This window comes from Leguminivora glycinivorella, chromosome 19 (assembly GCF_023078275.1).
Source record: "Leguminivora glycinivorella isolate SPB_JAAS2020 chromosome 19, LegGlyc_1.1, whole genome shotgun sequence".
NCBI classification, from domain to species: Eukaryota; Metazoa; Arthropoda; class Insecta; order Lepidoptera; family Tortricidae; genus Leguminivora; species Leguminivora glycinivorella.
This window is the reverse complement of record NC_062989.1, coordinates 9,404,488-9,431,086: the sequence shown is the minus strand read 5'-3', so window position 1 is coordinate 9,431,086 and position 26,599 is coordinate 9,404,488. Positions and strand designations below refer to the sequence as shown.

General features: G+C 41.3%; 1 protein-coding gene across 2 annotated transcripts; it reads right to left on the bottom strand.

Annotated features, from left to right (window-relative positions):
* Positions 1 to 966: 966 nt before the first annotated feature.
* LOC125236595 lies at positions 967 to 26,599 on the bottom strand. Of its 2 annotated transcripts, XM_048143454.1 has the most exons (7): positions 26,526 to 26,599; positions 26,257 to 26,365; positions 22,048 to 22,204; positions 20,006 to 20,123; positions 17,818 to 17,952; positions 2,414 to 2,627; positions 967 to 1,441 (listed from the first exon to the last, which is right to left on the bottom strand). In XM_048143454.1, the coding sequence occupies exons 2-7, from the start codon at positions 26,324 to 26,326 to the stop codon at positions 1,287 to 1,289; spliced, it is 849 nt and encodes a 282-aa protein (XP_047999411.1). In that variant the 5' UTR covers positions 26,327 to 26,365; positions 26,526 to 26,599; the 3' UTR covers positions 967 to 1,286. The 2 variants fall into 2 exon arrangements, with proteins under 2 accessions (XP_047999411.1, XP_047999410.1); XM_048143453.1 differs by lacking the exon at positions 26,526 to 26,599 and having other exon boundaries at positions 26,257 to 26,501.

Genomic DNA, 26,599 nt, shown 5'->3' with positions numbered 1-26,599 from the left:
GACTGACAAAGCCCAGACAAAAAGGCCCTGAAATGTATGGGCCTTGTACGCTTAAAACTAGATGGCGCTGGTCGCTGCCTGAAAGTGGCCAAAATCATACTTTCCCCAAATATGTTTGCGTGTTTTTATGTTTTATAAGAACAAATGGCATATTTCTTTATTTTAAAATCATGATATCACGTCAATACACATTAAAAAAAATTTAGGCATCATCAGTGTAGTTTTTTTTTTATGAAATAGGCAGCAAACGAGCAGACGAGCCGCCTGATGGTAAGCAGTCATCGCCGCCCATGGACATTAAGCAACATCAGGGGAGCCACTTATGCGTTGCCGACCTTTGAGAACCCTAAATACCTGCTTCTTGAAGAACCCCATGTCATAGCGCAAGGAAAACACCTCAGAAGGTAGCTCATTCCACAACTTGCACGTTCTGGGCAAAAACGAGCGGGAGGCCCGTTTGTTCTTGGTTTGCCACGTGTCGAGAAAGTGAGGATGAACTTTGTTTGTTTTTTAGTTATGCTAGTATTTAATAGGTGGCGCTAAAAAATCGAGGTACCATTTTTTGTATGAATTATGTTAATCCTATATAAATAATCCTTGCTACAAGGCTAACCAATTTTCCACTCATTTTGACATTGCCACCGAGCGAAAAACGTGATCTGTTTTATGGGTTCATATCCTATTGGGTGAATCCACGTAAAAGTAACGTGAGTCACGACTTCATTGTTTATTTAAACTACAGCTGCCAATGAAAGGATCTATGCATATATCGGGAGGGTCACACTTATTTAGAGATGGATTATCACTAGAAATTACATCATGAATAAATGGAACATGCCATAAAATCGTGACTCGTGTTACTCCTGCCGTTAAAATACCCAATTGGCAGAAGGGCAAAGTAGGAATCTGAGCTGTTATGAATTTTATCTATGAACTTTATCGAAATCTAAGAAATGAAATGAAAAATCAGCCCTTTAATAAATGCTATTTTATTTAACAGTCACAAAAAGTAGATAACGAGAAAACGTACTTACATACCAACACTAAAACTAAGCATACGACTAACCATTTTTATTATATGTACCTATTGCAGATATCTAAAATATAGGGCATATTTTTTGGCATGAGAACAAGAATAATGGAGGCTCCTGGTTTTATCGCAATCAAATGCTAATTCGAACTTGTGCCAGGAAGCTGCCAGCTTTCCGGTCACCATACTTTAACCAACCCATATATTTTTAATTTTCTTTGTACCTATAGCTTAGAAACTTGACCCTATCTAGTATCTAATCCACATGCAGCATCTTGAAGGAGCCAGGCATTCCAAGATAGTCCTCGTTGAATTTGTCCGGACGTCTCAGTGTTTCATTGGTGCATGCTCCTCTCATTTCTTTCATGTATGCCACATGCTTGTCTGATGATAGTTCTTCGACCCATTGATCTGAAAAAAAAAAATGCATTTATTTTAAGGTTATGATAAGGCCCATCTCGAAAAAACCCTTCTAGCCACTTCAGTTTTTTACTATAACTGGGAAAAATATCAATTGATGATCCTGCCTGTTAATTCCATAGCCTCATTTTAAATCTTTGAAAATGTATTTATGTGTATAAAACTGATGAACACACATGTTTTTTCAAGGGTGTTTTCTTGTGATTATTAATCATTGCATTTGTATAAACACAAAAAGAACTTAAACTACTAAACTTAATACATACATACAATCACGCCTGTATCCCATAAAGGGGTAGGCAGAACACATGAAACAGCGAAAGCTTCAGTGCCACTCTTGGCAAATAAGGGGTTGAAAGAAAACGAAACTGTGACATTGCAGTGACAGGTTGCCAGCCTCTCGCCTACGCCACAATTTAACCCATATCCCATAGTCGCCTTCTACGACACCCACGGGAAGAAAGGGGGTGGTGAAATTCTTAACCCGTCACCACACAGGTAAACTAAACTTAATCTAACACGGAATAAATATATTTACAAATAAAAGACAGGAGCAAGCTCGGCGCCGGATGGTAGGGTGCCCAGAAGGCTGGTAGTATTGCCGCGTCGGATCGCTTATCCGCTGCGCAAGAAAGGAACCAACCCTCTGGTCACCCGTAGCATCTATGAGCTCCCAGCTTGAAAACAGAGTGTGCTCCGGGTCCCCAGGGTGTAAGGGTCTCTACCCCAAACGGCTCAAACATGCAACCAGAGTCTATGGTCGCGTGTTTGCGCCGTTTGAGGCTTTCGTCATATTAGAACAGTGTTTTGGGCTATTCTTGCCAGCATCTGTATTACTTATTTTGTGATATGCTCATGATATTTATATTGTATAATACCCTGGGTATGTCTTGTATTATTATAAATTAGGTACTAACTAAAAGAGGTCATTAGTCATTACATCTATCACATTCTTTTACTTACTATAAATTGTAGAAATTGATTTCTGTTCTCCACCATAATCTTCAGGTAGCAAATGCTTAGGTAGACTTTCGTGCAATGCTTCTGTACTCTTGCAAACGGAGATCCTTTGACCGATCTTAGCAGTGACGATCTGTTTCAAAATGTCGACGAAAGTACCAATCATGGACGAGTTCGATAAAACGAATATGTTTTTTATTCTGAAACCGTAGCCATCCTGAAAAGAGACACGAGGGTTACTAGCTGGAATAGAGAAGAGAAACAATGTTTTTCCTAGAATCTATCTTATATGCAATTTCGTTTTTTTAAAATATATATTTTTTTAATTTTTAATTTTGGTACTTTAGAAGTAATTTAAGAAAATAGACAAAAAATGACCATTCCCCCCCCTTATCTCCGAAACTACTTAGCGTAAAATTTTCAAAAAAATACACGAGATAGCCCTCTACCTGTAGATTACAGGAAAACCTATTAGAAATCTACAGTCAAGCGTAAGTCGGACTTACGAGAAAAAACTCAAATTAAGATTTTCACTCACTGACGCTGCAAGCAGTTACTAAACGTCTTAAAATTTTGTAAGCGTGATGGACAGGTAGAAAGAAATTCATTTCTGTCTTTTTCTTTTTAGAAATTGTTCAATTTTTTTTTTTCATTTGCCAAAATGACTTAAGTTCCTACTAAAAAGGAGGCGCTTAAGACCGTTTGTAAGTGGACTGAGCAAAATTTTGTTCAAATCGGTCCAAAAAAAGGTCTCTGTTGACGAAAACATAGAATTTGTGGCAACGACAGCCCAAATCTAAAGTCCATTTTGCTCTATCTCTTATCGTTTCCGAGATATATACGTAAAGTCTTGAAAGTGCGAAAAGAAAAGTTAACTTTGCCATCACAGTCGTTCAGGCGCTCATGAGTTCTTTGTATGGAAAAGTCGAAAACCGACTCGCACTTGACCAATGTTCATAGAACGTGTTGTGGTTTTTTACGCGGGTCCGCGACTGACGACGTTCGAATGTTTTGTTCGAAAATGTTTGAGGGTGGTTTCTTTGAAACGTCGCCGGTGGCGGGTGGTTCGACGGGCGAAGGTCACACGCCGCACGCGACGGTCTGTATTCGTTTTGTACAATAGCAACGGACGGCGGGTGGCTCGGAGGAAATATAGACTGGAGTAGCCTTTCAGTTACTTACCCCTCTGCCAAAAAACTTGAACAAATGTTCATAAAGTCACGTAAATACAATTTCACAATCGATTCATGCTCATTCACAGAATCGCCACGACACATATCACTGGTAATTAAAAATGCCCGCGTGTGCTGTGAACACTTGTAATAAGCGCTCAAATACCTCAAGTTTGCAAAAAGATGGCATAATATTCCATTTGTAAGTAATTTTGACGACCGGTCTGGCGCAGTCGGTAGTGAACCTGCCTGCTACGCCGCGGTCCCGGGTTCGAATCCCGGTAAGGGCATTTATTTGTGTGATGAGCACAGATATTTGTTCCTGAGTCATGGATGTTTTCTATGTATATAAGTATTTATATATTATATATATCGTTGTCTGAGTCCCCACAACACAAGCCGTCTTGAGCTTACCGTGGGCCTCAGTCAATCTGTGTAAGAATGTCCTATAATATTTATTTATTTATTTATATTTATTTAATTTTAATATTGTTATATTACTGTTTTTATTCTCTAAATGATAATATTTTTGTCATACGTCATCGAATATCGATTTATGTGATCGAATGCAATCGATTTGAAATTTGTTGGTGGGTAGAAATTACGTCACGAACACTCCCCACGAGACTTCGATTTTTTGCTGTTTAAGAAGATACCTAATGTGGTTTACAATAGGGTCGATATTTATATATCAATTTATTCATAAAAAGACGCACTCCCCACGAGACTTCATTTATATATTTTGTAAGAATTAACCTAATTTCAATTAGAATAGAGCATATATTATAATAATATTGACAAGGATAATAAAATTGAAAATTAGAAAAATCATTTGACCGAGACTTCGTCGTAGAGATGTGGGCATGGTCGATGAAATACCAACTATCGATAAAAAAGTATGATTTGCAAACCTTGATCACACAATTCATTTGAAATATATTTGCAATTTTCCGAAAGAGAATGGTTTGAGTTTTATTACATGTACTTAATAAACTTTACACTTTGAACTACCAGTATTGAAAACAGTTAATGAAGACTAAACCATTTCTAGTTTATTTATTTAACCAAGTTTGTCTATAATGATTTAGTACCACCAACCGCAGTAAACGTTGTTGATTAGTTAGTCTGGAAAAATAAATTAATGTTTTATCAAAATGTCAAATATTTCTTTACCTACTAATCCTATTATCCATCGCTAGTCCACCCGCGTGATACCTACTACCCAGGATTGTCATTAGTGAATCTTAATATGATTATAATAGTGCCAAACATTAAACAGATCTAGAAAAAACAACGACATCATTAAAATTATAATTTGCTTCATTAATTATTATCGACTTCAGTTATCGATGCCTGCCTCATCCCTATAGTTTGAGACACACACGTGCGCATTTAGTGTCCGTATACACTGTGTTTCTACGAAGTATTTCCATGTGTGATATGTCTGTGTGCATCATAATGAGCATGTGTTATTTTTTTATCATAATGTGCGTGTGTATTGACAATAATATTTTTTGCATTTGTGAGTACTCCTTTACATGTGTTATTTCCTCACCTCCCGCGAATCTTGGCAGAATTATTTGTACGTAGACACAACATGAAGGCTACTCCAGTCTATATTTCCTCCGAGGCGGGTGGCGTCTTGATATGGAAAATGACTGACTTCACTAAAGATAATGATGAACTCATTGAGATAATACTAGAGAGGACACTGCGAGCAAAACGTTTGCGCTACAAACATAAGTCCATTGGACTTATGTTTCTGCCTGCACACAAATAAAATGTAAAAATGCCTTCCTGCGCAACAAGATGCTGTTTAAGCCATACGAGAAAATCGAATAAAACTGACGTGTCACATTTCATCGGTTAGTATACACGCTATGTTATTCGATCTTTATTTAAGTAATTATTTCAATGAAGGGACGCGCTCCTCAAACGCGAAGCTATCGCTGCCATTTTGTTGAACGAAATCATAGATTAATCGCATCATAATCGCACAGACTTGACATGTAGGTAATGAAGTATAGTAATTGTGATTATATTCTGTTTGTAATATATAAAAATAAGTTCAAAAACTAAAACCCGACTACTATAAGTAAAATGTGCTCTAAAAAGTATGAAACAAGATAGAATTACTTTATGAAATTATCATGCATGATATTCACAGATGTGTATTCTTTTCAATACGTTAATTCAATGTTATAATAAGTTTGTAAATTTTAAATATACTTGCAGAGATGCCGAAGATAACCGTGGTCGTATGCCACAATTATAAAGGTAAGTACATAAGTGGCATACGACCACGGTTATCTTCGGCATCTTTGCAAGTATATTTAAAATTTACAAACTTATTATAACATTGAATTAACGTATTGAAAAGAATACACATCTGTGAATATCATGCATGATAATTTCATAAAGTAATTCTATCTTGTTTCATACTTTTTAGAGCACATTTTACTTATAGTAGTCGGGTTTTAGTTTTTGAACTTATTTTTTATTTGACTTACTTTGGGGTTACATTTTATTTATTAAATATAAGGGCGCTGAAGGCGGCCGGCTTAAGACCGCGTGCGTCGGGCGAAGCCCGACAGGCCGACACTTTAAGTTTGAGGGCGCCGAAGGACCGCGTGCGTCGGACTTCGCCCGACACTGTAAGTTAGAGGGCGCCGAAGGCGCCTGGCTTAGGACCGCGTGCGTCGGGCCTCGCCCGACACTTTTAGTTAGAGGGCGCCGAAGGCGCCCGGCTTGGGAGCGAGGCGCCGGGCTTCGCCCGACACTTTAAGTTTGAGGGCGCCTTCGGTGCCCGGCTTGAGAGCGAGTGCGCCGGGCTTCGCCCGACTCTTTAGGGATGGAGGGCGCCTTTGGCGCCCAGCTCAGGACCGCGTGCGTCGGGCTTTGCCCGCCACTTTAAGTTATAGGGTGTCGAAGGCGCCCGGCTTAGGAGCGCGTGCGCCGGGCTACGCCCGACACTTTAAGTTTGAGGGCGCCTTCTGCGCCCGGCTTAGACCGCGTGCGTCGGGCTTCGCCCGACACTTTAAGTTAGAGGGCGCCGAAGGCACCCGGCTTGGCAGCGAGTGCATTGGGCTTCGCCCGACACTTTAAGTTAGAGGGCGCCGAAGGCGCCCGGCTTAGACCGCGTGCGCGGGCTTCGCCCGACACTTTAAGTTAGAGGGCGCCGAAGGCACCCGGCTTGGCAGCGAGTGCGTAGGGCTTCGCCCGACACTTTAAGTTAGAGGGCGCCGAAGGCGCCCGGCTTGGAAGCGAGTGCGTCGGGCTTCGCCCGACTCTTTAGGATGGAGGGCGCCTTTAGCGCCCAGCTCAGTACCGCGTGCGTCGGGCTTTGCCCGCCACTTTAAGTTATAGGGTGTCGAAGGCGCCCGGCTTAGAGCGAGCGCAGGGCTACGCCCGACACTTTAAGTTTGAGGGCGCCTTTGGCGCCCGGCTTAGACCGCGTGCGCGGGCTTCGCCCGACACTTTAAGTTAGAGGCGCCGAAGGCGCCCGGCTTGGAAGCGAGTGCGTAGGGCTTCACCCGACACTTTGTTAGAGGCGCCTTCGGCGCCCGGCTTAGGACCGCGTGCGTCGGGCTTTCCCTGACACTTTGTTTGAGGCGCCTTCGGCGCCCGGCTTAGACCGCGTGCGCGGGCTACGCCCGACACTTTAAGTTTGAGGGCGCCTTCTGCGCCCGGCTTAGGACCGCGTGCGTCGGGCTTCGCCCGACACTTTAAGTTAGAGGGCGCCGAAGGCACCCGGCTTGGCAGCGAGTGCATTGGGCTTCGCCCGACACTTTGTTAGAGGGCGCCGAAGGCGCCCGGCTTAGACCGCGTGCGTCGGGCTTCGCCCGACACTTTAAGTTAGAGGGCGCCGAAGGCACCCGGCTTGGCAGCGAGTGCGCCGGGCTTCGCCCGACACTTTAAGTTAGAGGGCGCCGAAGGCGCCCGGCTTGAAGCGAGTGCGCGGGCTTCGCCCGACTCTTTAGGATGGAGGGCGCCTTTAGCGCCCAGCTCAGTACCGCGTGCGTCGGGCTTTGCCCGCCACTTTAAGTTATAGGGTGTCGAAGGCGCCCGGCTTAGGAGCGCGTGCGTCGGGCTACGCCCGACACTTTAAGTTTGAGGGCGCCTTTGGCGCCCGGCTTAGACCGCGTGCGCCGGGCTTCGCCCGACACTTTAAGTTAGAGGGCGCCGAAGGCGCCCGGCTTGGAAGCGAGTGCGTAGGGCTTCACCCGACACTTTAAGTTAGAGGGCGCCTTCGGCGCCCGGCTTAGGACCGCGTGCGTCGGGCTTTCCCTGACACTTTAAGTTTGAGGGCGCCTTCGGCGCCCGGCTTAGACCGCGTGCGCGGGCTTCGCCCGACACTTTAAGTTAGAGGGCGCCGAAGGCGCCCGGCTTGGGAGCGAGTGCGCCGGGCTTCGCCCGACACTTTAAGTTTCAGGGCGCCTTCGGCGCCCAGCTTAGAACCGCGTGCGTCGGGCTTTCCCTGACACTTTGTTTGAGGCGCCTTCGGCGCCCGACTTAGACCGCGTGCGCGGGCTTCGCCCGACACTTTAAGTTAGAGGGCGCCGAAGGCGCCCGGCTTGGGAGCGAGTGCGTCGGGCTTCGCCCGACACTTTAAGTTAGAGGGCGCCCAAGGCGCCCGGCTTGGAAGCGAGTGCGTAGGGCTTCATCCGACACTTTGTTAGAGGGCGCCTTCGGCGCCCGGCTTAGGACCGCGTGCGTCGGGCTTTCCCTGACACTTTAAGTTTGAGGGCGCCTTCGGCGCCCGGCTTAGACCGCGTGCGCCGGGCTTCGCCCGACACTTTAAGTTAGAGGGCGCCGAAGGCGCCCGGCTTGGGAGCGAGTGCGTCGGGCTTCGCCCGACTCTTTAGGATAGAGGGCGCCTTTAGCGCCCAGCTCAGGACCGCGTGCGTCGGGCTTTGCCCGCCACTTTGGTTATAGGGTGTCGAAGGCGCCCGGCTTAGGAGCGCGTGCGCCGGGCTACGCCCGACACTTTAAGTTTGAGGGCGCCTTTGGCGCCCGGCTTAGACCGCGTGCGCGGGCTTCGCCCGACACTTTAAGTTAGAGGGCGCCGAAGGCGCCCGGCTTGGAAGCGAGTGCGTAGGGCTTCACCCGACACTTTAAGTTAGAGGGCGCCTTCGGCGCCCGGCTTAGGACCGCGTGCGTCGGGCTTTCCCTGACACTTTAAGTTTGAGGGCGCCTTCGGCGCCCGGCTTAGGACCGCGTGCGCGGGCTTCGCCCGACACTTTAAGTTAGAGGGCGCCGAAGGCGCCCGGCTTGGGAGCGAGTGCGCCGGGCTTCGCCCGACACTTTAAGTTTCAGGGCGCCTTCGGCGCCCGGCTTAGGACCGCGTGCGTCGGGCTTTCCCGACACTTTGTTTGAGGGCGCCTTCGGCGCCCGGCTTAGGACCGCGTGCGTCGGGCTTTCCCTGACACTTTAAGTTTGAGGGCGCCTTCGGCGCCCGGCTTAGGACTGCGTGCGCCGGGCTTCGCCCGACACTTTAAGTTAGAGGGCGCCGAAGGCGCCCGGCTTGGGAGTGAGTGCGCCGGGCTTCGCCCGACACTTTAAGTTAGAGGGCGCCGAAGGCACCCGGCTTGGCAGCGAGTGCGCGGGCTTCGCCCGACACTTTAAGTTAGAGGGCGCCGAAGGCGCCCGGCTTGGAAGGAGGCAGTCGGGCTTCGCCCGACTCTTTAGGATGGAGGGCGCCTTTAGCGCCCAGCTCAGTACCGCGTGCGTCGGGCTTTGCCCGCCACTTTAAGTTATAGGGTGTCGAAGGCGCCCGGCTTAGAGCGCGTGCGCCGGGCTACGCCCGACACTTTAAGTTTGAGGGCGCCTTTGGCGCCCGGCTTAGACCGCGTGCGCCGGGCTTCGCCCGACACTTTAAGTTAGAGGGCGCCGAAGGCGCCCGGCTTGGAAGCGAGTGCGTAGGGCTTCACCCGACACTTTGTTAGAGGGCGCCTTCGGCGCCCGGCTTAGGACCGCGTGCGTCGGGCTTTCCCGACACTTTAAGTTTGAGGCGCCTTCGGCGCCCGGCTTAGGACTGCGTGCGCCGGGCTTCGCCCGACACTTTGTTAGAGGGCGCCGAAGGCGCCCGGCTTGGGAGCGAGTGCGTCGGGCTTCGCCCGACACTTTGTTTCAGGGCGCCTTCGGCGCCCAGCTTAGAACCGCGTGCGTCGGGCTTTCCCCGACACTTTAAGTTTGAGGGCGCCTTCGGCGCCCGACTTAGGACCGCGTGCGCGGGCTTCGCCCGACACTTTAAGTTAGAGGGCGCCGAAGGCGCCCGGCTTGGGAGCGAGTGCGCGGGCTTCGCCCGACACTTTAAGTTAGAGGGCGCCCAAGGCGCCCGGCTTGGAAGCGAGTGCGTAGGGCTTCATCCGACACTTTAAGTTAGAGGGCGCCTTCGGCGCCCGGCTTAGGACCGCGTGCGTCGGGCTTTACCTGACACTTTAAGTTTGAGGCGCCTTCGGCGCCCGGCTTAGACCGCGTGCGTCGGGCTTCGCCCGACACTTTAAGTTAGAGGGCGCCGAAGGCGCCCGGCTTGGGAGTGAGTGCGGGGCTTCGCCCGACACTTTGTTAGAGGGCGCCTTCGGCGCCCGGCTTGGGCACGAGTGCGTCGGGCTTCGCCCGACACTTTAAGTTAGAGGGCGCCGAAGGCGCCCGGCTTAGGTGCGCGTGCGCCGGGCTTCGCCTGACACTTTAAGTTAGAGCTTAGGACTGCGTGACACATTAAATATGAGCCTATGAGGGCGCCGAAGGCCTCTTTAAGTTGGTTTAGGACGTAACTCTGTAAGGACTCGTTAAGTAGATTTAGGACCGCGTCTACGGTATGTACAACCTCATAAAGCATACCGTATACTGATAGAGACAGTTATAGCTGGCAATCAGTATCGTGGTACCGTATTTTCTCTCTTTGTGAAAATTATAATAACTTTAGATGATTAACTAGCTTTCAATAATATATGGTCGTAGTAGAAAGTCATTCTGGCACGATGACGTAACATACCATTCGTCTAGGGTTTCCTGCAGTCTACGATACACGTCAGAATGTCAAAACAGCGTCAAACTTCATCTAGTTCTTATCATGACAATTTGCTGTACGAAATTGAGCTTTAGGTCGAAAAATATTGCAAATCTTTAATAAAATTAATATACAAAGCAGGCAAATTTGTTTATTTGGCAAAAGCCTTCTTGTGTAAACGCAGTCGGCGTTGCGGATTTGCAAATAGTCAATTTTTCCGAGAAATCAATGAATTATCAGGTGTAATCAAGTAAAGCTGGGAATAAAAGCTAATAATATATACATATTTGAAATGTGCTAATCAAGACCTTTCAAATGATATACAACATGTCATCCTAACTTCATTTTATTTTTTTGCTTCGTTACTTTATGACCTCTAGAGGGCGCCATGTTTCCTTTTCGGTGACGTCATATAGCCTATAACCAGCGGACGATTAAGACAATTCGAATGACGTATCGTTTGTCAAATTCTAATGAGTACTTTAGAAGTTATGAGGGAACAGATGAACATACATACATACATACATACATACCCACATACATACCGGTCAAAATCATAACCCTCCTTTTGCGTTGCCGTAGTCGGGTAAAAAGAGAAATGTTAAATTTATTTCACGTTATACTTATGAATACTACACAGTTCTAACACGAGTTGTAATCGATATTTTCATACAATAATAACCTATGATTTTCTTCAAGGGCAATTAAAGTAGGTATATGAAAAAAATCAATAATGTATTTTTGTTTCACTTAGTAGAACTTAAACATAGCACAATGTATGATAGTGCTAAAATTAAACTACTTACCCCCTTATTCATAAACGTTCACTAAAGTTATCAAGCCGATAAAGTTCCTTTGTCCCTTTCTATCACACCAATACGCCGAAAAGGGACAAACGAACTTTATCGGCTTGATAACTTTAGTGTGCGTTTATGAATAAGGGGTTAGCATTTTTTACAAAAAGTATAAAAAAGGTCTACACTAAGAGTGTCGCGTCTAGGTGGTCATTGGTCAAGTCTTACTCTATGACACGGTACCTCCCCACGCATGCGCCGCGCGCTGCCGGCCGGAGCACAGACTTTGTTTGGGGTGTAATTTCTAGTATGTTAGTACATAGTAATTCAATGGATGAATTGTACTTCTGTGAACTGTTTTCGATATACTTAATCGAATATATGATGTAAATTTTTCTTTACTACAATGAAAGTGTTTGAGTACCAAGTTAAAAATTTTACTTTCTTTTTTGAGTACCAAGTTAAAAATTTCACTTTCTTTTTGCCGGTTTCATACAAAAATATCGTTTGACTGTCTCTTTTTTGGGTAATATCAATATTTATATGGAAACGGATTAAGTCGCGTATAATCTTCTTCCTCTAAGAATTACAATGTAAGTATTTTTACATTCATTTTGATCAGAGCACAACACAACAGTTCAAAAATCAGTCTACCAGAGCTTCTGAGTTCCGTCGCCGACGACGGGTGACCAAGGGTCAGAAAACCCACGCACCCGCGACCGACAGCGTGTGGCACAGCGGCACATGCGGCTCACATCCAAACATTCCAAACGCCGCCGGGCGCGTGTGACGGGCCAGAGAAACCAGGGCCTTAGGGCTAGGTGATTATCGCCGCGCCGCAGAGGACGCGCTGAGGGGGGCGGTGCCTACAGCAGTTGTAGTTGTATGCATACCTAGCTCACGCACACAGACGCGTCCGCTGGCGCCGCCAGGGGCGGCTCACTCCGCTATCCTATCGCCGCGCTACAAGTATATCCTGGCGGCTGCGAGCTGTGGCCGCGAGTTCGCGGCCTACTCAGGAGTGGCGCACATTCTCACGGAATGCACGTTCGCACTTTCTATTGTTACTTTACGTCGCGAGGAAGCGATGTCCGCGGGTGGAATGGCTAATAATACTTAATTAAATAGACATATTGAATAAAATAAATACCAAAAGATATTCTTATACAGATCTACTACTGATTAAGTCCCACGGAAAAGTTCAATAAGGCTTGTGATGTTGGAACCTTGAACAAAAATATATAAATACAGCGTACCTATACCTAGAAAGTACTCAAGACTTGAATATAATAATATAACATTTAATGTGAGTATTAATTCGTTTGGATCCATTGGTAACCCTATCACCGGACGCCGCGCACGTGCGGCTCGTTTCTTTGTAAGAATGTTGTAGGTATTTAAAAAGGCGGCATTTCGGAAACATCAAAGCAGTGCGCCTTCTTTACTTGTGCTATTATATATTCTGTGGCGCCGCGCCGGTGTCCACGTGCGCTCTCTGCAGTGTGCGCTGCCGCTGCCACGAAACGTTTACCTACTCCGTGTAATACTGATAAAAGAAAGTATTGACATGAATTCACACGTTTCGGAAATGACTGTAGGTATTTTAAATATTTTAGCACAATATGTTTTTTGCCTCTTATTGCCTATTATACAATAATCTGGGCAACCGAGCTTCGCTCGGTTCTGTTTCGTATCCTTGACATGTGTCGCCATCTAGTTCAAAAATGAATAGTACCTACATCGAGCGAAAGAATTCTCAGCCTTAACAACACAACTACTCCACACGAGATAGCGCGCATTTCGCCACAAAAACTCAAATAGTGTATTTTCTATTCGTTTTAGCCTTGACCTGTGTCGCCATCTAGTGTTTGCAATAAATAGTACTTACATCGACCGAAAGAATTCTGTCTTAACAGTACAACTACTGCACACGAGATGGCGCGCGAAGAAAAACGCATGAAAACTCGAAAATTCGCGTTTTCCGGGACCTAAGGATAAGTTAGACCGATTTTTCACCCCCAAAAACCCCCACATAACAAATTTCTGCGAAATCGTTAGAGCGGTTTCCGAGATCGTCAGTGTAAATCTTATACTTTTAAACGAGCAATTCTTGTGATTAAACGAGCAATTCTTGTATATTTATTTATTTATTTATATATATATTTATTTACACTGACGATCTCGGAAACCGCTCTAACGATTTCGCAGAAATTTGTTATGTGGGGGTTTTTGGGGTGAAAAATCGGTCTAACTTATCCTTAGGTCCCGGAAAACGCGAATTTTCGAGTTTTCATGCGTTTTTCTTCGCGCGCCATCTCGTGTGCAGTAGTTGTACTGTTAAGACAGAATTCTTTCGGTCGATGTAAGTACTATATATTGCAAACACTAGATGGCGACACAGGTCAAGGCTAAAACGAATAGAAAAATACACTATTTGAGTTTTTGTGGCGAAATGCGCGCCATCTCGTGTGGAGTAGTTGTGTTGTTAAGGCTGAGAATTCTTTCGCTCGATGTAGGTACTATTCATTTTTGAACTAGATGGCGACACATGTCAAGGATACGAAACAGAACCGAGCGAAGCTCGGTTGCCCAGATTAAATATATATATAAATAAATAAATAAATAAATATACAAGAATTGCTCGTTTAAAAGTATAAGATAGGTATACATACCTACTATGGCAACTCTATCACAGCGCAGAATATGCAGAAGCCACATGGTGGTCTGCGACAGAAACTCAATAGACATTTTCAGAGTTTTTAAAATAAGTACCTAAGTAGGTACGTGAAGTAACATGGTAAATTAAAAAAATATCATTAGATACTTATTACGATTTTTTAAGTACAGACTATCTTTTGGGTGAATCCACGTAAAAGTAACGTGAGTCACTTCATTGAGTGTTTATTTGAACAACAGCTGCAAATTAAAAGATCTATGCCTATATCGGGAAAGTAACACTTATTTAGAGATAGATTATCGCTAGAACTTGCGTCGTGACTAAATGGAACATGCCATAAAATCGTGACTCGTGTTACTCTTGCCGCGGATAGACCCTTTTACGGTTTTTGCACCACGGGTCCTCTCGTAGCCAGCCCACATTTGTAACTCTTTTCTTTTATTATTAAAACGATAACAAGGCTATAAACGATTTCTCCAAAGTAAACTTTAAATCTCTTTACCCTATAGTACTACAGACTCTAGTGCTGGTATTGCAGAATTAGGTCATAGGCATAGAAAAAAAATAAGGACAGAAGAGTTTAAGAGGATACGGTAGCGAAAATTTTAAAATGGAAAGGAGCCCCCCTTTCAACTTGGGAATTTTAGTTAAAAATACAAGTGTTATTAACTAGATTTATCGAACAATATTTGTCCATTAAGAACAACTCAGTCAAAAGATATATCAAAAAAATCTTTAAAATCGAGGTTCTGCTCTCGACTCTTTCCTCCTTCAAAACTTAATCAATCTGAACGAAATTTGAGAATCTGAATAACAATGAAATAATCTATGTCAGACCGTTTAGCTTTTTTGGTTAATTGTTACCAATCTTGAGTATCACACCTTTTTTTGCGCCTCAATGAAAAAGGCCGTTATTGGAAATTTTTGATTGGCTCTAGAATCTTTAAAAAGCAGAATATCAAAAAAATCGAAACGGTCCGACACAGATAAAAATAATAACAATCTGTGTTGACAAAATCATTGCTCTATCTTCAAAAACCAGGGAGGAAATAGTCGAGAGCGTTTGTATGGAGAATTGACCCCTACCGTATCGTCTTAAGGTGGTTCGCCTAGGTTACGCGAAGCTCGGGCTGTGTTAGATGGCGTTACATCTGCAAATTATCAGTCTTATTTTTTTTGTGAAGTCGTACAGGCATTTATATACTTTCAAGTATGCTTCGCGAACATTTAATATTAAAATTGACGTATTAAAACAAACATTAAACTTTTTATTGTAACGTAAATCCCCTTAATTCACAATTTTACACTATTTTTAAGTATCACTCACACATGCAAACAGTGTTTTTGTATGATTTCTAGTCGATAATTTCACGCGGCGACAGCTTGTTTAAATAGCATTGCGGTAAATACGTGGCACCGCAAGATTTGCATGGAAGTGGAGTGGGTTCGAATCCAGTATTTTCTCTTTTTTTTTTTTATTATTATACATAAATATATATTATGTACAGTAGTTACTAAGCGTTTTCCACAAAAAAGATTAAAAACCTATTCTCTTAAATCGTAATAAATTTTGGGTTCGTCCAACTCAGAATTTCTAACATAATTATCTAATATCTAATCTGATATTTTAAAAATTTCGAAAAAGTATAGATAAATTTTAGTTTTATAAATGCGTGGTTTGTGAAACTACGATTCAAATTATTTTTTTTCTAATTGTTTATTTTCGATTGAGCAAGGGTATTCAAATCGCTTTAGTAAATGAAAATGCAATAGTTAACTGAGTAACGTAATGCTTTAAAAACTCAAGTGGACTTCTGTCTTTTTTATCTAACGAGTAATTTCGAGAAAATGTTATATTGAGCGAGGGTATTAAAACTTGTGTTTTATATCTTAACTTAATATTGTAGATGGAAAATCAAAATGACAATAAAAAGTCAATATGTTCTCTAAGATAAAATTGATACCTTCGGCTCTCCCTTCTTGCTCGATCAATAAAAAAATAGAAAATTTATATTTAAAAAAAAAATACAAAAAATGTTATAAACCTGGGATTCGAACGCAGCTTCACGGCGTGACAGACGACTGTTCACCAACGACGCCATTACATAACACGCTGTTTCCGACGAAATTAGGCTATACATACATAATTATTTAAATATAAATAATAATGTCAAATTACTCTATAATCTGAAGTGGAAGAATTCATTGTTTCACCAAAGATAATGTGTGTTTGTTTGTTTGTCCGTATTTCACGGCCGAACGGAGCGACGGACTGACGTGTTTTTTAAGTGGAGATAGTTGAAGGGATGGAGGAGAGTGACATAGACTACTTTTTGTCTCTTTATAATGCGAGCGAAGCCGCGGGCAAAAGCTAGTACTCCTGGACCAGATTATATTGATGATAATTTGATGATAATTATTATTTGTAACCATTTAGTTAATATTGTCTACGGTTATCGCGATAGGTACTCATGAAATAAAACTATGAAAACGGATTAAATCGCGTATAATGGATTTAAAATTCATCCCGACGTTTCGAACACTTTACAGCGTTGGTGGTCAACGGCTGACAGAGGAAAAATTACAATATGCAAAAGCTACCCACATACATACATTTCTTGTAATTTTTCCTCTGTCACCCGTTGACCACGAACGCTGTAAAGTGTTCGAAACGTCGGGATGAATTTTAAATTTATTATACGCGATTTAATCCGTTTCCAATGTTTCCATAAATTTTATTTCATAACTATTTAGTTGTTGAAGAAAAACATTCACACAAAAATAACATAGGTCAACCAGCTCAGTAAATGCAAGGAGTACAGCACATTACTAATACTATGCCCACACTATGACCTACTATGTACCTGACGTGTAATATTTTATTTTATCAACAAAGGCATAATAAAGGATTGTATTGTATTTTTGTATGAAAAAAAAATAGGGAAGCAATAAAGTAATAGCAAATATTCCATTAAAAAAATATAAAAAAAAACTAAATAAATACAAAAAAAGTTCAATTGATTAAAAACAACTTTGGAATGGAACTCAGGATCTCTTGCTTCATAGTCGGTGCATTTGACCGAGATGCCATTTCGATTTACACTAGCAGTGTCGAAATACACGATATGTATCTTTATTGACATAATGCGTCATTATTTCTGAGTCTGCCGGCCTATGATGCTTGCAACTTTATCACTTATCTACTTGGATAAAGCATCCGTCACGTTCTGGCAAGTATGTCAGTGTGAGAGTGACAGGTGTCTTATCCACGTTGGTAAGTGATAAAATTGCAAGCATCATAGGCCTGCTGCTTGAGTTAACTAAATCAATATCTTTAATAATTACTTGTCAAGAGCCAAGTGTCACTGATGACAATGTCAACTAAAAATGCGCGAAATATGACGGCTCTGTGTCTGTACACAAAATTTGGCACGCACATTTACGTAAAATTAATAACAAATTCACATGGATTTGTCCATGATTTCTGTATGAAACAATGTATTTCATTCAATACCGCGACGATGGATAATTTATAGAAGATGTATGCGCATATTTTTATTTAGTTCTTGTGTGCGGTGACTAAATAAATGGGAGATGTTGAACCACCTTGGAAGATCTGAATAACATTACGTCATCTTTAGACTCATAATCACATTTCTTAATAAAGACCATCATTAAATTTGTTTACCGCTTCTAAGCATATTATAGAGAACTTATAATATATTCATATGGATGTAGAAAAACATACTTACAGTGTACAATGTCATTATATTTCGGAGATCCACTAAGTCAATCTTGGTGACCAAATCCAAAACATTGGCATCTCTAAAATCGCATATTACATGGTAACCCTTAGTATAATCGTACAGTTTCATGTATTCAGACAGCTGAAATCAAAGAAAAAGTATTTTATGTAGGTATTTATCTAGTGTATGGCCTGAGTCACAGAACACCCACCTTGAGTGGTCTGTGGCCTGAGTGGAGCATTCGCCGGGGCGTGCAGCGGTGCGAGCGAGCGTGCGTCTACCCTACGCAACGTTGACTAAGGACACTAAACTTGTACGAGCTTCAATTGTTTGACAAGCACACCCCGCGCCAGGCCTGTCCCATTCGCGCGTGTCGAACAGTAAGTACCCCTCGCGAGGGGCAAATCAGTAGGGCCTCACGGGCGAGCGGTGACGCATGCGTGAGAGTTGTTCGTCGCATACCTACGTACTGATACGACCGCTGTCACAGAATTTATATTTTATCGTGATCGTACTATTCGAAACCTCATTTGTTTACAAAAATAACTAAAGGGCGGAATTATACAAGGCCTTTGACTAGGTAATATCAGGCCTGTTTCAATTAAGGTACTTACTTATTTATTTATTTAAACTTTATAGCACAAATTATCAATAAAAAGTACAAATAGCGAACTTAACGCCTTAAGGCATTCTCTACCAGTCAACCATTGGGCAAATCATAGATAAGTAGTTAGTTTGGTGCACAAGATTATAAAGTCAGTATGAGATTGTAATGATTCAATACAAGTCGATACCTACTAAGTATTATAAAATAAATATACACAAATACAATAAATAAACCTACATACATATTAGAACCTATATACATACCTAACCTATATACTTATCTAAGTAAGTACGCCTTAGTTACACGCGAATTTATTAGAATTAAAGCTACATACCACTAAGACATATCTTAGGTTCTTTCTAGCTAAAGTAGAGCAATATAAAAAAGGTAGTAATTAAATATTAAGATTATTTATTCATTTATTTATTTAAACTTTATTGCACAAAAATACACAAAAATGTACAAATGGCGGACTTAATGCCAAAAGGCATTCTCTACCAGTCAACCATAGGGCCAAACAGAGATTCAATACAAATGGTGCAGAGAGAAAAGAAAAAGGTGATGTACTAAGAAGAAAATCAAAGTATATGTATGGACTACACATACTTTTACATAAATAGATATCCATACTTAATATAATAAATGGGAAAGTGTGTGTGTCTGTTTGTTTGTCCGTCTTTCACGGCAAAACGAAGCGACGAATTGACGTCATTTTTTTAAGTGGAAATATATGAAAGGATGGAGAGTGACATAGGCTACTTTTTGTCTCTTTCTAACGCGAGCGATGCCGCGGGCAAAAGCTAGTAATATATAAATAATAAATCTTATACTTTTAAACGGGCAATTCTTGTATATTTATTTATTTATTTATTTATATATATATTTACTTACACTGACCATCTCGGAAACCGCTCTAACGATTTCGCAGAAATTTGTTATGTAGAATTTTTGGGGGTGAAAAATCGGTCTAACTTATCCTTAGGTCCCGGAAAACGCGAATTTTCGAGTTTTCATGCGTTTTTCTTCGCGCGCCATCTCGTGTGCAGTAGTTGTACTGTTAAGACAGAATTCTTTCGGTCGATGTAAGTACTATTAATAAATATGCAATAGCAAACACTAGATGGCGACACAGGTCAAGGCTAAAACGAATAGAAAATACACTATTTGAGTTTTTGTGGCGAAATGCGCGCCATCTCGTGTGGAGTAGTTGTGTTGTTAAGGCTGAGAATTCTTTCGCTCGATGTAGGTACTATTCATTTTTGAACTAGATGGCGACACATGTCAAGGATACGAAACAGAACCGAGCGAAGCTCGGTTGCCCAGATATTAAATATTATAGGACATCCTTACACAGATTGCCTCACGGTAAGCTCAAGAAGGCGTGTGATGTTGGTAGTCAGACAACGATATACATAATATACAAATACTTATATACATAGAAAACATCCATGACTTAGGAATAAATGTCTGTGCTCATCACACAGCCCTTACTGGGATTCGAACCCAGGACCACGGCGTAGCAGGCGAGGTCTTTACCGACTAGGCCAAACCGGTCGTCAAAAAAAAAATAGTTTATGAATGACTTACTATAACGGAAAATTGATACGCGTCCATTAACACCGATGCCGAAAGTGGTTTGTTACTTATTTTTGCAATGTATATCCTGTAATTGTCATCAGTTATTTTTGGCATGGGAAGATTGATGCTGAAACATAAGTATTTTAAATATTTTCACCACACTTCCACAGTAAAAGCACAATATAATAAAGAGTACTATCGTACAGTATGGCCACTCCCGCTCCCCGCAAAAAGTGCCACCCACCCCCTCTCGGCTACCTCACAGTTACCGCCTGTCAAAAACGCCAACAGTCGACCTGTCATATCTCACTCACACATGCAATTGTACGCATTTACCTACACGAGCTTAGAATGTGTGCTAGGAACGCGTCCTAAAAGGTCAAAGGTGCCAATGGCAGTCACAGCATTTCCGCGCTGGATTACTATGGAAAGCTTTGGCATCAGCCGGCCTATCATGCTTCCAATTTTAATTATCACTTATAATAGTATTTTATGTAACAGGCGTTTAAAGGAGGTCAAAAAAGACTAGTGGCGTGGGTAACAATTTGAGGCGAAGCCGAAAATTGTTAATAAAGACGCCAAAGGTTTGCATTTTCAGCGCAGCTGCCCAAGCCATCCCGCGCACGCGCGTGATAGATTATATTACCAATAGCTGTTTTTAGAATCATTATAACTTCCCATTATTTTTAAGTATACGATTATGTGTCGTAATTACATTTCAGAATTGTAAACTACCCACTAAAGAATCACGATTTTGTTATTGAAACATCGATGATCAATAACAAAACCGTGATTCTTTAATGGGTAGTTTACAATTCTGAAATGTGATTACGACACACAATCTTATACTTAAAAATAATGGGAAGTTATAAATCTGTGTATAATGATTCTAAAAACAGCTATTGGTAATATAATATATCACGCGCAGTATTGTTATAACAATGCGTTGCCATGGTTACAGATCCAAACAATGCGTTTTCAATTTTTTCGTTACTGCGCGCATGTGCGGAAAGCCGGCGGACGCTGACTTTGGGGAATAGACTATTGTGTAGGGTTTTAAATATGCTCGACCCTGTAAGGGTCCCCCCACATCTAGCGTCTCGCGAGCGTCGCGTCGGGCCAACTGTATGGAAAAAGACGCCGCGTCGACGCGACGTCGACGCGGCGTCAGGCTTTGCCCATACAGTTGGCCCGACGCGACGCTCGCGAGACGCTAGATGTGGGGGGACCCTAAATGACGAATATTAAGTTCGGGAGTAGAAAAACGTGGATAAGACACCTGTCACTCTCACACTGACATACTTGCCAGAACGTGACGGATGCTTATCCACGTCGGTAAATGATAAAATTGCGAGCATAATCGCCCTGCAAGAACGACTCGGAGCGGGGATTCCCTCCTCTCTGTCCGAGTGTAGTCACTATTTAAAAATAAAACCGCCTTCAAAAATAAGCGTGTTACAAAACACGGAGAAACTAAAAAGCCAAAAATAATAAACCTTTGAATTCAGATTTCTTATCGGATTGCAATATTCTAATTTTGGCTTTTTAGTTTCTCCGTGTTTTGTTACACGCTTATTTTTGAAGGCGGTTTTATTTTTTGTTAAAAAGTTTATTTATTTGTTGATTTTTAGTGGTTCCTAGTGATATTATATGTATCAGTCCGAATATATGTACAATAGTGAAAGAATTATCCTTTAACTCCTAACCATTGAGGAGTTGACCTTCCATCATCAGCTCAGCCACATAAAATTATTACCATCAGGCGTAAATACTGGTGTACCTTTGAAAAATACACTAAAAACATTACATGTGCCTATAACATTTGAAGAGTTCCCTCGATTTCTTCAAGATCCCATCATCAGACCCCGACCCGACTTGGTGCCAATGGGACCATCTCGGGGTTATACCGGTTATTCGATCAAAAAAAAAAATTGAAAATCGGTCCACGATTTTCGGAGATATCGAGTAACATACAATACATACAAAAAAAAATTCAGTCGAATTGAGAACCTCCTCCTTTTTTTGAAGTCGGTTAAAAATGTAATACTTACTACCAATCATGTAACTGGGCAAAATCATCCTTTGCGTGGCATTTCTGGAATAAGTTAGGCACCAAAGACCGCATGGTGCAAACTTTATCCATTCGTTTCTTCGCTTTTTCTACGGATCCTTTTGTAGAAATGATAATGCGTTCCAAATGGTCTCTATCTGGAAAGTAATTATACATATCGTCACTACTTTTAAAAAATCTCGTATCTCACGCTGTTCCTCAAAGTTAAAACGCAGTAAGTCTATATGCATTCCATATATACTTACTACAATTTTCTTTTCATTGACAAACGAAGATACAAGTTTTTTTTAAAGTAGTGACGATATAACACTTTAAGTTCTCGCGCTTTGTAGGTACACATATTTAAAGTCACATACTGGTCGAACGCGATTAATTAACAATCTGGGCAACCGAGCTTCGCTCGGTTCTGTTTCGTATCCTTGACATGTGTCGCCATCTAGTTCAAATATGAATAGTACCTACATCGAGCGAAAAAATTCTCAGCCTTAACACTTTCGCTACCAAGAACCCGACTGTCGGGTACACCGCTCGTAGAAGCGTAGCCGATTACATGGGTTTCCCCGTATGTAGCGAAAATGTCGTAGCGCCGCGTAGAGCCCGGTTTCGAAAGTGTTAACAACACAACTACTCCACACGAGATGGCGCGCATTTCGCTACAAAAACTCAAATAGTGTATTTTTCTATTCGTTTTAACCTAGACCTGTGTCGCCATCTAGTGTTTGCAATAAATAGTACTTACATCGACCGAAAGAATTCTGTCTTAACAGTACAACTACTGCACACGAGATGGCGCGCGAAGAAAAACGCAGGAAAACTCGAAAATTCGCGTTTTCCGGGACCTAAGGATAAGTTAGACCGATTTTTCACCCCTAAAAACCCCCACATAACAAATTTCTGCGAAATCGTTAGAGCGGTTTCCGAGATCGTCAGTGTAAATAAATATATAAATAAATAAATAAATAAATAAATAAATAAATAAATAAATAAATAAATAAATATACAAGAATTGCTCGTTTAAAAGTATTAGATTATTTTACCTTTAAAAAAAAATCCTAAAAACTTATTATGTGCTGTATTATTCTTTTCCTGTACAATAAAGTGTTTACTTACTTACTTACTTTAACAGGGAAGATGGGTATAGATTATCGCCAACATGGGGCCAGTGATTCAAATGTTCAAACCAAAAGATCTATCTTCGGACCAGTGCGCGGATGTTGTGAGTGCTGTGTGTCGTGCGGTGGGAAATAAACATTAACTAAAAGCGGGTAGATTATATTTATTTGTCTACCCCGAACATTTATATAAATTAATATCGGGTAGTTTTGTGGTGTTTACATCTCCGGTGACACTTTGCTGGGACGTCAGTCTTCCGCGACCACGGCCAGTGCAACCTGGCCGAAACGTTGGGAAAAAAGGTAAAATAATGTTAATTAATCGCGTTCGACGTATGTGACTATAAATAATTAATTAATTATACATAGGTAATAATAAAGGGTAACAAGTAATTAAATTATAAATGGTAATGAAAAAATATTGGAAGGGAGGGGGTAAATCTATGCAAACTTTTCTGGACCAAATTGGGGAAATAGTGTAAGACATGCCGTATTTTTGGATTAGTTGAACTATTTTGTAACTAGTAAAATATGCGGACAAATTAAACTTTATTATTTTCCTCTCACTAGCTCGGAAACACGTGTTTTGTCCTTTAATACCAGCGGGTAAAAACGCATTTTATCCACTAGTGGGTAAAGTAATTTGACCTTGAATAAAGTCAAATTAACTGCTTCAAAATTGATAAAAGTAGGTGAATCTAGTAATAAAGATGATTTACCACCTGTGGAACTACTGGAAGCGGTGATAAACGCATTTTTTGCGTTGTAGTTTCCTCGCTATAGTGAGGGGAAAAGTTTTGTGTTACACTCGGGTGCAAATGTATTTTACTTCTCGTGTAAAAAAAAACTCGCAAGTTCAGGATTCTATTCTCGAACCACTCGCTTCGCTCGTGGTTCAACTATAGAATCCATTCACTTGCTCGTTTTTCAATTCCACACTCGGCGTTAAAATACAACTTTGCCCTCTTGTATAACAAATAACTATTATTCTGTTCAAGTTTATACAAAAAATAACGCAAAACTTATATTGTAGGTGGAATGAATGCTAGTTTTTTTTATAGACAAACCGGTTACAGAAGTGACATTGAATTGTTAATGGAAATAATGATGTTTACGTCTAGAAGTAGCTTTAAAAATTCAAGTTATTTAACTACTTGACTAGTATATTACTACCTACATAATATACAGGGTGGAAAGGTGAGTCAGGCCCTGGAGAGAAACTACCTTAAATCCATTGGCTAGCTCATTTTACTTAAAGATGACCAAAAATTTTGAATAGAGTGTTGATTCTTTTAACTTTAAAAAAATAATGGAATGTATTCTTTAAGTAAAATGATCCAGCTTAAAGATTTACCCCCTTCGCGGTCGGGGTGGTGGTGCGGTCGAACACGTCAGCCGCGATAGCTGGAGACCCGGCTTCGATTCCCGGCTTCGCCACCAGTGGGCTTGATCGCTTTTTCTTTAGTATATGGTATCTATTTTAGTTTATAATTTATATACAGTAGTGTTACTACTTAAAAAAAAAAACAATTCAAAAAATATTCAATAAAATAATTTGATTTGTTCCCTACATCGATTTACCCCCTTATTCATAAACGTACTCTAAAGCTATCAAGCTGATAAAGTTCGTTTGTCCTTTTCTATCACACCAATACGTCGGAAAGGGACAAACGACCTTTATCGGTTTGATAACTTTAGAGCACGTTTATGAATATGGGGGTTTTGGTACTTTCCCTCCAGGGCCCGACTTATCTTTCCACACTGTAGGTATAAAAGTAATATACCCTATAATGGACGGTGATGCCATTAAAAACTGACGGCAATGTACCATAAACTAGAGTTGTAGAGCTGTTTAAGTTTGAACTTTCAATTAATTCGGTTATTTCTGAAGGATTTGGCGGCAAGGTAAAATTCACCAGTTCACTGAAAAAAATATCAAGACGAATTCTTAGTAATGTTGCTAAGAGAGTTGAGTTCATGTAAAAAATAATAAAAAAATAATACTCTGTGTAAACTTGAATGAGTTTTACTTACTGCATTAAGCATGAGATAAGGTATAAAACATACTAGTTTGTTGCTCCAAAGATATAAAGAAATAGCATTATTTTGCGAGTGTCCATTACTGGAACCGGAAAACTGCGTACCTCTTATGATGGACAAGGAACAATTTACAAAACCAAAATTTACAAGAAACAATCCTATGTTGAAATAACCAAAACTAATTTTATTTATGGCACATAAAATTGACTCATTGAGTATCAGTTGGCTTTAAAAGTAAAAATTTAAACTTATTTCACTGTCCATAATGGGGGATCCATTACTGGATGACTGCCGTCCATGATTGGAGAAAAAACACCTAGTTTTAATTTATTAACTATGAAGAAACCAATAGGAGTATCTATTCGGTAATACGCTTGAAATGTAAAAGAAGGATAGGACATTCAAGATTTAACACGCTTAGCGGTAGAATTTTTACATTTATCAGTGAAATATCAAAAACAGGCGAATTTTTTTCTTAAACTCTCCATGATTGCGTCCGTTACCTTAAGTACTTATTTCTAGCGGAATGGGATTTTCCATTTATTTTAATACGTAAATACCCCGGTATATATTAACAAAAATTTTAAAACGCCATGTGATGTATGAAGTCCGCAAAACAGCAAACATGTTCTATGGACCCGTTTTTTGGGTTTTGAAAAAAAAAAAAGATCTTTTTTTACTCTGCACATGACCCGATAAACTCTTGTTTTTTTACATAAATTTAGATAGCTTTCATTTTTTCGGTAAATTCGAAAATTGCGGAATACTCCACAAAAATTTCCACCCACATTTAAAGGAAGTGGGGGGGTTAGAAAGAAACAAAAGGTAGCCTATGTGTCACTCTTCATCCCTTCAACTATTTCCGCATATAAAATCACGTTAATTCGTCGCTCCGTTTTGCCGTAAAAGGCGGAGAAACAAACAGACAAACACACTTTCCCATTAATAATATTAAATTAAATAGTATATGGTAAATCAGTAAGTATGAATAACATTCATAATAGCGACTCTTATATTATATATGTATAGCAACTTACGAAAATCCTTCTTCACAAAGTGTTCCTGTTTTTGAATCCAATCGTACAAAATATCCACAGACTGTTCCATAATTCCCGGTTTGTCCAAATTATATTCTTTTCTAACATCCTGGATAGTGGAAGAATTTATATGTAACATGATCATTTCTGGGACTTCTATCATGATTTTTAACGTTTTTTTTTTTTTTTTAAGTATGAATAGGTAGACGTTTGACCACGATCACACCTGATGGTAAGTGATGATGCGGTCTACGGTGGATCACGCTTACCTATGAGATACCTATTTACGTATCCTTGAGACCGGTATTATGAGTCAACCACACGCGTTAGTTGTTTGAATAAC